The following is a 12782-nucleotide window of genomic DNA, read 5'->3' as shown; positions in this document are numbered from 1 at the left end:
ATTAGATACGGAGCCAAAACCCTAGTTCCACCGCCGCAACCTTCTGTACCCGTGAGATCCCATCTTGGGGCCTTTTCCGGCGCTCCGCCGGAGGGGGCATTGATCACGGAGGGCTTCTACATCAACACCATAGCCTCTCCGATGATGTGTGAGTAGTTTACCTCAGACCTTCGGGTCCATAGTTATTACCTAGATGGCTTCTTCTCTCTCTTTGGATCTCAATACAAAGTTCTCCTCGATTCTCTTGGAGATCTATTCGATGTAATCTTCTTTTGCGGTGTGTTTGTCGAGATCCGATGAATTGTGGGTTTATGATCAAGTTTATCTATGAACAATATTTGAATCTCCTCTGAATTCTTTTATGTATGATTGGTTATCTTTGCAAGTCTCTTCGAATTATCAGTTTGGTTTGGCCTACTAGATTGATCTTTCTTGCAATGGGAGAAGTGCTTAGCTTTGGGTTCAATCTTGCGGTGCTCGATCCCAGTGACAGAAAGGGAAACGACACGTATTGTATTGTTGCCATCGAGGATAAAAAGATGGGGTTTATATCATATTGCATGAGTTTATCCCTCTACATCATGTCATCTTGCTTAAAGCGTTACTCCGTTCTTATGAACTTAATACTCTAGATGCATGCTGGATAGCGGTCGATGTGTGGAGTAATAGTAGTAGATGCAGGCAGGAGTCGGTCTACTTGACACGGACGTGATGCCTATATTACATAACCATTGCCTTGGATATCGTCATAACTTTGCGCTTTTCTATCAATTGCTCGACAGTAGTTTGTTCACCCACCGTATTATTTGCTTTCAAGAGAGAAGCCTCTAGTGAAACCTATGACCCCCGGGTCTATTTTCCATCATATTAGTTTCCGATCTACTATTTTGCAATCTTTTACTTTCAGATCTATAAACCAAAAAACCCAAAAATATTTAGTTATCTTTTGTTTAGTTTTATTTATTTATCTCTATCAGATCTCACCTTTGCAAGTGACCGTGAAGGGATTGACAACCCCTTTATCGCGTTGGGTGCAAGTGTTTGATTGTTTGTGCAGGTATTGGTGATTTGTGTGTTCTTCTCCTACTGGATTGATACCTTGGTTCTTAACTGAGGGAAATACTTATCTCTACTTTGCTGCATCACCCTTTCCTCTTCAAGGGAAAAACCAACGCAAGCTCAAGAAGTAGCAGTACCTCGTGGGCACGAGGTCTTTTGACTCCCGTGCGCACGGGGTGGTGCGTAAGTATCTGAGTACCCCGTGCGCACGGGGCTGACTTAGCACGTGCGCATGGGGTCCAACGGGCAAAAAACTTCATCCGGCCAAGAACACTATAAAAGCCGCCCTTTTTCCACCTCCATCCCTAACCCTGATGTCTTGTTGAGCTCCACCATTGCTACACTCCATTTTGCTCAATACTCTCAATTCCTCCACCCAAACTTGTTGAGACTTTGGGGATTGGGAGAGCAAGACCCGATCTACATCTTGACCAAACCAAGTCGCGTTCCCCGCAACATTTCTTCCCCATTGACTTGTTACTCTTGGAGCTTGGGATCCTAGGCAGTTAGAGGTTCCTCCGGAAGCTTCCTTGCTTGTGGTGTGCTCCGAAGAAGTTTGTAAAGGTGTGGTGGTCGCCTTCAAGACCAACCCTGAGTGATTCGAGGCTCGTCCATTGGGGGTGACTCGAAAGAGAATACAGTGAGCCTTCGTGGCGTTATGTAAGATGACATGATGTAGAGGAATACTTGAGAACCTCTTCCTCAAGTAGACCGACTCCTGCCTGCATCTAGAGTATTAAGTTCATGAAGAACAGAGTAACGCTTTATGTAAGATGACATGATGTAGAGGAATAAACTCAAGCAACATGATGTAAACCCCATCTTTTTATCCTCGATGACAACAATACAATACGTGCCTCGCTACCCCTACTTTGTCACTGGGTGAGGACACCGCAAGATTGAACCCAAAGCTAAACACTTCTTCCATTGCAAGAAAAACCAATCTAGTTGGCCAAACTAAACAGATAGTTCGAAGAGAATTACAAAGATATCAAATCATGCATATAAGAATTCAGAGAAGATTCAGAAAATATTCATACCTAATCTGATCATAAATCCACAATTCATCAGAACTCGACAAACACACCGCAAAAGAAGATTACATCGGATAGATCTCCAAGAACATCGAGGAGAACATGGTATTGAGAATCAAAGAGAGAGAAGAAGCCATCTAGCTATGGACCCGTAGGTCTGAGGTAAACTACTCACACTTTATCAGAAGGGCAATAGAGTTGATGTAGATGCCCTCCGTGATCAAATCCCCCTCCAGCAGGATGCCGGAAAACGCCCCAAGATGGGATCTCACGGGAACAAAAGGTTGTGGCGGTGGAAAAGTGTTTTCATGGATGCTTCTGGTGTTTTGGGAATATATGTGAATATATAGGAGGCAGAACTAGGTCAGGGGGGTCACGAGGGGCCCACAAGGTAGGGGACGCACCTACCCTTGGGCGCGCCCTCCACCCTTGTCGCCGCCTCGTGGCTCTTCTGACTTGAATTCCAAGTCTCCTGGGTGTCTTCTGGTCCAAGAAAAATCATCGTGAAGTTTTATTCCGTTTGGACCCCGTTTGGTATTCCTTTTCTGCGAAGCTCAAAAACAAGGAAAAATAGAAACTGGCACTGGGCTCCAGGTTAATAGGTTAGTCCCAAAAATAATATAAAATAGCATATTAATGCATATAAAACATCCAAAACAGATAATATAATAGCATGGAACAATAAAAAATTATAGATATGATGGAGACATATCAGGTACTCAGAGAGTTTTCCAGTACCCAGAGAGTTTCTGACTACCCCGTGCGCATAGGGTACTCAGAGAGTTTGCCAGCATCCCGTGTGCACGGGGGTCAAGTGACCCCGTGCGCACGGGGTACCCAGAGAGTTTCTGACTACCCCATGCGCACGGGGTATCTAGAAACACTCTGTTGCAAACTTTCTGGGTACCCGACTAACACACAATGAACACAAAGGTGGTCGGAGTAGGAAGGCTAGGTGTATGAGGTTTGGCAATGGCATTCCTACACGACACATATCCACATAGACCCCTCTTAATAGTGCGGTCTTTCCTATGACTCGAATCGAACCAAAAACGAAACCTTTGAATCGCCGGTCGACCACGCCTTTGATCTTTTTGAATTGGGGGGTCGCACATCACCATCAAGAGCACAATGGAACCAATATCCTGAGATAAACTTTACCAACCGATATTGGTTCCACTAACCACATTGTCATCACACCAAAATATAATTTAAGTGCCATTTGCACTTTCACCGGCGGCCACCATGATGAGGAGGGAGTAGTTCACCCTCGAGGCTAGGGTATGTACAAGTAACTATGTGTTTGATCTCTCTCTCTCTCTCGTTCTTGATTTGGCACGATCTTGATGTACCGCGGGCTTTGTTAATATAGTTGGATCATATGGTGTTTTCCCGTCTCTATCTTGTTGCGATGAATTGAGTTTTTACCTTTGAGGTTTCACTATTATCGGATTGAATACTTTTATGGATTTGAGAACACTTGATGTATGTCTTGCATATGAATACCCATGGTGACAATGGAGTATTATATTGATTCACTTGATTTATGTTTTGGCACTCAACTCGCGGATTCCAGAGGTGAAATTGGGGTAATCTATGCATAGGGGTTGATGCACGTTTTCGTCCTACTTTCTCCGGTAGAAATCTTGGGGCACTCTTTAAAGTTCTTTGTGTTGGATTGAATATTATGAATCTGAAGTTGTTTGATGCGTATCGTATAATTGACTCACAGATACTTGAGGTGACATTGGAGTATCTAGGTGACATTAGAGTTGGTTGAGCGTATCATATGGTGTTATTTTAGTGTGAACTCTAGGGATGTTTGTGACATTTATAGAAATAGCACAATAGATTGATCGAAAATAATAACTTGAGGTGGTTCCGTACCTTACAAATAATTTCATCATGTGGGGCCATCTCCCAGTGGCCAAGCTACCCTCGACCCTGACGATAGTGCTTGGCTGGAATAGGATAAGGCGATGCCACCCAATTCATCTTGTCAGGGACCGTGGCTGCATCTACCATTCCACTCATGTCCCCTACAAGTCCCGCTCTGTAGCCTAGTACCCGACCCAAATCGTTTAATAATATACATGTATAAATATGGAAATGCCATTTATTGGCATTTCTCCTTATCTATAATCGCTACATATATGTAGAAGCAATAAATATTGAACCCATGACTACCAATAATGTATAAAAACATCGCTAATAGACATTTCTCCCTCTATAAAAACTTTGGTGTGCACTATTATTTTAGTTTAAGTGTTTGAATCCTTGCAATTGATTGTGCGGCGGCTTGGTACGTGATCTGGCCGGCGGCGCTCCGCAGGTCCATATCTAGGCCCTTAGGGCCCAATCTGGGTTAGGGCGACCGACTTGTGCCCTGGTGTGTCGCCTCCAGTTGGACTGATGAGCGACTCGTTATGGGGGAGGTGGCTACGGCGCCGCGTCTGCTGCAGCGCGGCGGTGGGAGCTTCACGGGCCTGATCTGGTTCCGGCTAGGCAGTTGGCCTGGTGTGCTCCTGCCGCTGCGTCGGGTCTGCTACTGCTTGAGCCGGTGGAGGTTTTCCCTCCCACATGGCTGCGGTACTACTGCCCCTGTCTACGGTTGTTCCGTCTTGGTCCGGCCGGCCTCGCAGCGTTTGCCATGGTGAGACGTCGATGAGGACTTCGCAACTGTGTTGGCGCATGTTGGTGGGCGGCAAGCGAGGCAGAGCCGATGGTTGGTCTGGGGCTGTGGTTGTGTGTGGAGGAGGTGGGGGGGGGGGGGTCGGGAGAAATCCCTGTCGGTTCTTGCCGACGCCGACGCGGTGACGCCTGTGGGCGCCGCCGACCTTCTTGAAGGGTGTCGGGTGTACCCCCTCACCTCTCCCCTTTGTGTACCGGGAGAAATCCTAGGACCAGTTCGGGCAGCAGCGTCGTCGTCGTCGTAGTCCTTCTTGAAGGTGTTGCTTGGTACACGACAAATTCGAACGCATAGGAGCATGGTGGGAATCTTTCAGTGGACACATCGGTTGGGGAAAATCGCCGCTTTCGTTGATCTGGCGCGTTGTTGGCATTTGTTTCTCTTGTTTTCTCCTGCTTTTTCTTTTGGACTTGAATGTGTTGTTTGCCTCCGCGGTGGCCTCGCAGTTGTATCGGATGGTTGCTATATTAATATAGCAGGACGAAAGCTTATTTCATGAGAGAGTATTGAGTTGATACAACCAGAAAAGGAGAAAGATTATGAAAACTGCGTTATAACAACTCTGAGTTTGAGCGTCGCCTCGATAGCCTTCAAAAAATTATGAAACACCCTTCATGCATGTTTTGAAGGTCCTGCGAAAGTTGCTTCTAGGATAGTCCATTTTGTGTGAAGAATTTAGGGAGGGCTTCCAGGACAGCACATTTGGTGTGAAGAATTCAGGGATGGCCTGGGCTAGGTAGGAAAGCTAACCTACCCAAAGTCAGCACGCCCTCGAAGCCACCAAGAACTGGCCCAAAGCCCAACGCGTAGGACAAAAAAAATCTGCTAGAACCAAAACAACAACGAGATTGCAGTCCGACAGACGGGCACAATCCCAGAATGCAGCAACCAATCAGAAAAGTCAGATTTCAGAAGCAAGAAGTCACTACACCTAGGATTTAATCCCCCAAAGTATCATCGCAGCGAGCCAGCCTCCGCCTCGCAGTCGACGCCGCGGCGAAATGCGGCGACCTAACGACGCCGGCAGCGGTGGCGACCCGGGCGACCGGATGCGCAACGACGATCCCGCCGAGTCATCCCGCGCGTTCGACGACGGTGGCGACGACGACCCTCAGCAGCCCACGCCGACGCGGGCCTCCTCCGGCGACTCGCTGTGGCAGTGGCGGAGCCAGGGCCTCTCCGAGGTGGTGCTCTCGTGGTCGGTGGACCAAATCCTCAACAAGGACCTACTCCGCAACAAGGTAACGACGAGCCCTAACCCCCCTTCCTCTCGATTTGCTGTCTGGCTACTTGGTGTGGGTTGCGAATGACGAACCCTAACCTCCGCGTGGATCTGAAGAAACATTTTAGTAGTAGAGTTCTCCATTTTTTTAGGGGAGCATAGAAGCACATTCATTTTGTGCCCTACGAATGGAAAATCTGCAATAGAACTGTGAGAAATCAAAATGCTCAAGTGCCTTAACAAAGGAAGCCTAGTTGCTATGCTGTTTATTAGTTATATGAACAGTGTTTTTGCCAATCGTCAGAAAACACACACTATGGATTCATGGAATGAAATGTCATTACAGGTGTCCAAGATCCCAGAGACATTTAACAGCATGGAGCAGTACATGACATCGTTTTTCGGGCCACTTCTAGAGGAGGTCCGGGATGATATGTCTTCAAGCATGGAGGTCATCTCTGGAGCTCCATATGCAAAAGTGCTATCAGTCAATGCAGTGAAAAAGGGGAAAGGACTGTATGAGATCAAGCTCGACAGATGGATGGGGGTGTCTGGTTCTGGGACTGATGGATATAGGCCGAAAGCAGCAGATGTGCTACTTATTTCAGAAACAAGACCAGCAAATAAATCTGATATTCTCAAACAGTCCAAATCCTGTGTCATCGTATGGATTAATAAGGTCCAGGGCAATAAGATGACCGTAAAGGCATCACGATGGATGGAGACTGGGGCTGATGGAGATGAACGGCAGCAAATGGGTGTTAACAAGTATGAGAAGTTGTACACTGAAGAGTTGGATAAGTCATGGGAGATACTGGATCAAGAAGCAACGGCTCTGAAATCCAGAAACTCATCTATCAATGAAGAAATCAGAAAAGAACCACCAAAAGGTAGAAAGCCCCTTGAAAAGTGTAGTGATCTGAAGGAACTAAATGAAACAGGGATGTGTGGAAATTCGTCAAGACGATGGTCCTTCTATGCTATGCACCTAACTAATATGGTAACATATGATCGTGTTTGGGTTGTGCTCCGAAGGGGGCTGACAATGGATACAAAAGTCATTCTGAACATGCTGGGCAAAAACAATAATGTAAGTCTTTCAGTTTCAGTGTCTCCTCCCATTATCAATTTGCACTGATCAGGCGATTAAACTGCTTTGGCATGTACAAAATGCATATGGTATATTCATGTGATAATATGTACGTGTTTGGAGGTACCTAAGGATCATCAAGTTCCATATCTTTTATACCATGTGAATGAACTGCATACTTTGATACTAGTTCATCTTAACTTTTTTTTTTTGCGAGAATGGAAGAATGTATGTATTCACTTACATGCTATTTAACTAAATGTGGAGCCTTTGTGTTACTGTACTCATAAATTTGCATAATCTTGTCGATGTAATAATTGATATATGATATATGGATATCAGAATTTGTAAAAGACTACTTCCCAGGTCATGCAGTATGGTCAATGTCATGTTCTTAATGTTGATTCGTTGGTGTCTGGTTTAGCTGTACATGTTGTGACTTATTGTATCTCATCCCTATCATTACGTTGCCACCATTTAGCTTTATGTCACGGCCTTCATTTGCATTGTCATTTTTTACTTAAGTAGCTAGAGACGTTCTTATTGTAAAAGTTGAATGTGATGTATGCTTTGTCTTTCTGTTCCACATTTCTCTTCTTTGTTTACATAGTCCCTCTATGCAACTGTTGTGTCCTTTTGCATTCTGTATTCAATGCTTATTTTATTTTTCTTTCATATTGACGCTGCAGGCTATTAGGCATTGTAACTACTGCAGCAATAAATCACATGAGGAAATCAAGGATGAACTCTGCAATTTTAAGCTGAATGTCTCACAGCTTAATGCAATAGCAAGTTGTATTTCAGCAAGTAATTGTTGTCATAGATCTTCTGTGGGGCTAGTTTGGGGCCCACCTGGCACAGGTAAAACTACAACACTTGCAGTAACATTACACATGCTTCTGATGAAGAAACAGAGAATTCTTGCGTGTGCTCCAACCAACATGGCTGTCTTGCAAGTAGCTTCTCGTCTTATTGGGTTGATTGAGGACTTCTCTCTAAGCCATCATTACTCCTTTGGTGACATCATTTTATATGGCAACAAGGACCGTCTGCACATTGGCAAGGAGTTGTCAAAAATATATTTGGATGATCGTGTCAAGAAGTTGCTGAGGTGCTTTAACCGAGAAGTTGGGTGGAAGCATTGCGTGGATTCTGTCCTAAAATTCCTAAAACATTGCACTTCTAGGTACAAACTGTCCCTAGATATACAAGCAAGCAGTGATGAATGCAGCCCTACTTTTAAAAAGTATTTTACAAGTAACTTCAGCAGTTTAGCAAAAGAATTGGTAGCTTGTATTGATACATTCTTCAACCATCTTCCAGCGGATACCCTAGGCAAGAACTTTGACAAGATGATGTTTGTGAAAAGTTTGGTACATAAAGTGCAGCAGTTATTCTGTGCAGATGATCTCTCTGATGATGATCTTTTTACAATCTTCAAGCCCTCCGATGAACTTTCTGACCCTTCTATTGGTCATCATGACCTGACAGATGATGCAACCGAGGATCTTCCTGACCATGACATCTCTCTAGATAACCCTTCGGAGATAAACTCTATATGTATTAAAACCCTGATGGATCTTTCAAAAATGCGGTTTCCTTGTGAAGAGAATGAATCTTCAGTCAGGGACTTGTGTTTGAAGCAAGCAAAACTCATATTTTGCACTGCTTCTGGTTCGTTTGAGTTGTTCAGGCTGCAAGGTGTGATGCCTATAAGCATCTTGGTTGTTGACGAGGCAGCACAGCTAAAAGAATCTGAATCGCTGGTTCCTCTCTTGCTTCCAGGAATAGAACATGTTTTACTAATTGGGGATGAAAACCAGCTATCATCATTGGTAAAGAGCAAGGTATTATTTTCTTTATAAGAATGTGTGTCATATTTTGTTATCATCGCATATGTTACTGATAATTATTTCCAGACTTCCTTAGTTGCTGATACTTTCTACTTACTGCTACTTGCTAGATTGCTAAAGATGCTGACTTTGGCCGAAGCCTCTACGAGAGATTGTGTACAATGGGTTACACCAAGCACTTGCTGGAAGTACAATATAGAATGCACCCTTGCATTAATAAATTTCCGAATGCCAACTTTTATGGTAACCGAATTTTGGATGGTCCCAGTGTCAAACAGAAAGATTATACCAAGAATTATCTCTCTGGAAGTATTTATGGTGCTTATTCATTCATTCATATTGAAAATGATATGGAAATGCTTGATGACCTTGGCCAGAGTTTGAAAAATATGGTTGAGGTTGCTGTAGCAGCCAATATCATCGAAAGACTTGCGAAAGGTATATCCAAATCTTCACCTATCACATGTCATGTTGGATGAAAATAAGTACTGCTAAGCTTCAGGATTTGAATAAAGCTAATTACTGTCTGTGTAAAAACTACTGTAGAATGCTGGGAGAAGAGGCAGAGAACCAGTGTTGGTGTAATATCTCCGTATACTGCCCAAGTGATTGCAATGCAAGAAAGAATTGGAAGAAAGTTTGAGAAACATGAGTTTCTGTCTGTTACAGTAAAATCTATCGATGGATTTCAAGGTGGTGAGGAAGACATAATATTAATTTCAACAGTTAGGTCCAACAAAGATGGGAAAGTAGGTTTTCTCTCTGATGCTGGAAGAATTAATGTGGCTTTGACAAGAGCAAAGTAAGATTTCTTAATTTGGTGATATTCAAGAATTAGTTTACACTGCATTTTCATTTACATATCTCTGTATTTTTGCCACAGGCACTGCCTTTGGATCCTTGGAAATGGAGTCACTTTGCTTGCAAGCAATTCAGTATGGGCAGAATTAGTCAATGATTCGAAAAAACGTGGATGTTTCTTTGATGCTCTCAAGGACAAGCATTTAGCAGAAACAATGAGGCTTGCAATCAAGGTAATACCCTTGTGGTATGAAAAGAAATCTTGTTACAACACTGCTCTGCCACGAGTCTGGTGAACCCAATTTCCTAAAATAACCCAAATTAGGAAAAGGAAATGTAATTTAGTATGTATGAAAGCTTGAACTAGGATGGATATGCTAAGTGCTAAGTGCTAACTAATTTATTGTCTCTGATCCAGTGTTCAGTCACATTGTGTTATTCAGCAAAAGTATCCTTCATAGTCTCCCGTATCCTAGACCGTAAAAAGATTTGGAGGATGAGAAAACTTGTCTTTCAAATCTCTGTTCTTCCAAATATACTTACATTAGTTCTTTTTTTTGCTCATCAGAGAAATGGCCGCACAATTGATGCAGCTGGAGTGTCATCATGGTCATTAAGGGCAAGGGGTGGTTCAACCATAGCTGGCAACAGCCTGCCGATAAGACAGAGTCAGATTCCAGGTTCTGGTGGTGCACGGAGCATAAATAATTGTTATAATTGGCAACCAAATGACCATGATTTGCGACCAAATTCTTGTCACCCAAACAGACCTATTTTTGTACCTTCCAGAGAGGACATTCACAGAACACACTTTCAGCAGCACAGAAGAACCTTTTATGGCGGTGACTACAATAATCAATCACGAGGTATCCCTGCTGATCAATACTGGCCCAACAGGTACAGACCTTCCTGTGACAAACGTGGTGCTCCTGAAGGGTTTAGAGGACATGTTGAGCGGCATCCCGGGCAGCACTATCATAGCAGAACTGATCAAGAACCCTTGTGCAGTACTTCTCAAACAGCCAATGGCAGGCTTACTCCTGGATCAGTTTGGAGGGCAGAATCACACAACCAAACTAGTATTCTTGGTACATGGCAGCAACCTTCAGGAGGTCACTGCAGCAGGGACTTTCAGAACAGGACTGGTTATCCGTTACGGCCAGCTTCTTCGCAAAGAAGGTTCAGTTCATATGGAAATGCTGATCCTCACCTTTGGAGTATGAACAAAGAGAAGCGGCTCGGGAATCATCCACGAAGAGCACCATGCACATACAGGGGACAAGCACCCCACCAGGGAGTTGGTGCCCGAGTTAGAGACGTGCCTTCATTTCATGAGAGAGCAACTAGGGGTGTCCGGCATGAGCATGCCAATAACAATCGGATGAAAGAACCTCATTGTTGGGGGCAGAATAGCAGTTCTGAAGCTGTGTCCCATGATTTGCCAGTTGCTGAGCAACGAGGGGTGAAAAGAGACTGGCGCAAGGCAGAAGCGTCAGATTCACCTCACCAAGACAACACAAAAATAAGACTTGCTGTCGAGAGTGCAGATGTACCTCACTGTGAAGCGCAGGATGGCAGCTCTGGAGCTGCATCCCAGAGACTTGCAGTTCCTGAGCAGCCTGAACTAGAGGGATGTAAACCAGAATCATCATATTCACCCCGGCAGGACAACACACTAGTGAGGCCCGAAAGTTCAGATCAACCGCATGGTAAGCCGCAGGATACCAGTGCCGGAGCCGCTCCCTATGAATTGCCGGCTCCTGATCAGCCTGAGATGAAACGAGAGGAGTTTGAAGCAGAACCGCCAGTTTCATCCCGCCAGGACAACACAGAAGCAAGCCCCGAAAGTTTAGATGAACCGCATTGTCAGTTAGAGGACACCTGTTCTGGAGCCGCTACCCCCCAACTGCCTGTTCCTGAGCTGGGACGCATGGGTATAGACTTGTGCGAAGCAGAGGCAACCATTATACCTGACATTAACATACCACTTGAATTGCCTGCTCCTGATCAGCCTGAGATGAAACAAGATGAGTGTGAAGCTGAACTGCCGGTTTCATCCCGCCAGGACAACACAGAAGCAAGCCCTAAAAGTTTAGATGAACCGCATTGTCAGTCAGAGGAGACCTGTTCTGGAGCCGCTACCCCCCAACCTCCTGTGCCTGAGCTGGGACGCATGGACATAGACTCCTGAAGCAGACGCAACCGTTATACCTGACATTAACATACCACTGGAGAGCGTAGAACCACATAACTAGATAGACTCTGAAGTTTCATATATGCTGCCTGTCCTATATTTTTTGCTGTGTATAGGCTAGTCATATCTTCTTCCCTTCTCATCTATATTGCCAAAAGGATAACTAGTATAAATGCAGCGTTATTGTTTGTGTAGATAGATAGTTTGATGGCTGTGGTGGGCAGGCCGGAAACCTACTTGAATTTTTTGTTTGTAGCCGGAGAAACAAGAGTGACTGAGTTTCAGGGCGGACTATTTGACTTGTGACATACGTATTCTGTTGATGCTTTTTCAGGCTTCAGCTGGTTAGGGAGTGGAAGTTGTCGGACGCGCTCCAGAGTTAGCTGTGAGCCCTGCTACACGTACGACAAAGTTTGTACGATCTTCGTATGACGTCGTCAGTCGGGTTGAATTTTGTAGATGGGCGTGAGATCATGTCGTACGAAAATCGTACGGCTTTCATTGTACGCACATCAATTTCATAAAACTTAAAGCATCTCTCGGTCAGACCCGTTAGGAACGGTCGAATTAGTCGTTTCCTTTCGGCTAGACTCTTGGTGCGCAGGAAAGGGGAATGCTGCATCGAGCTCATGCGAGTAGGGAGATGACGCGAGCTTGCACCTTCCAAAAAAACGACGGGAGGAATTGGATCACCTTCCACTTATTCGATCGCCCTATTATGTTCCCTTTGGCTCATTGCCAAGACCCCCGCCACCATCCCCTCCCTCCCCCTTCAAGTTCTTCGTCCCAAACGGCTTCTTCACCGACGAGCAGGTAAGCAACACATATTATACGACCGAC

General features: G+C 44.8%; 1 protein-coding gene across 1 annotated transcript; it reads left to right on the top strand.

Moving 5' to 3' along the window:
* The first annotated feature begins 5520 nt into the window (after positions 1-5520).
* Positions 5521-12250, top strand: LOC109742350 (uncharacterized). The gene is made up of 7 exons (XM_020301439.4): positions 5521-6023; positions 6351-7094; positions 7784-8941; positions 9058-9385; positions 9494-9749; positions 9831-9981; positions 10317-12250. Exons 1-7 carry the CDS (start codon positions 5784-5786, stop codon positions 11937-11939), a joined length of 4500 nt encoding a protein of 1499 aa, XP_020157028.3. The 5' UTR covers positions 5521-5783; the 3' UTR covers positions 11940-12250.
* Positions 12251-12782: the final 532 nt, after the last annotated feature.

This window comes from Aegilops tauschii, chromosome 1 (genome assembly GCF_002575655.3).
Source record: "Aegilops tauschii subsp. strangulata cultivar AL8/78 chromosome 1, Aet v6.0, whole genome shotgun sequence".
Taxonomy (NCBI): domain Eukaryota; kingdom Viridiplantae; phylum Streptophyta; class Magnoliopsida; order Poales; family Poaceae; genus Aegilops; species Aegilops tauschii.
This window is presented reverse-complemented; position numbering and strand designations above follow the sequence as displayed.

Excerpts from the sequence above, each read along its gene's own strand:
- LOC109742350 (XM_020301439.4), top strand. The coding sequence starts at position 5,784 with ATGCGGCGACCTAACGACGCCGGCAGCGGTGGCGACCCGGGCGACCGG. Across the intron at positions 9,386-9,493 it reads CATCGAAAGACTTGCGAAAG|AATGCTGGGAGAAGAGGCAG; the intron begins GTATATCCAAAT and ends AAACTACTGTAG. Across the intron at positions 9,750-9,830 it reads GTGGCTTTGACAAGAGCAAA|GCACTGCCTTTGGATCCTTG; the intron begins GTAAGATTTCTT and ends TTTTTGCCACAG.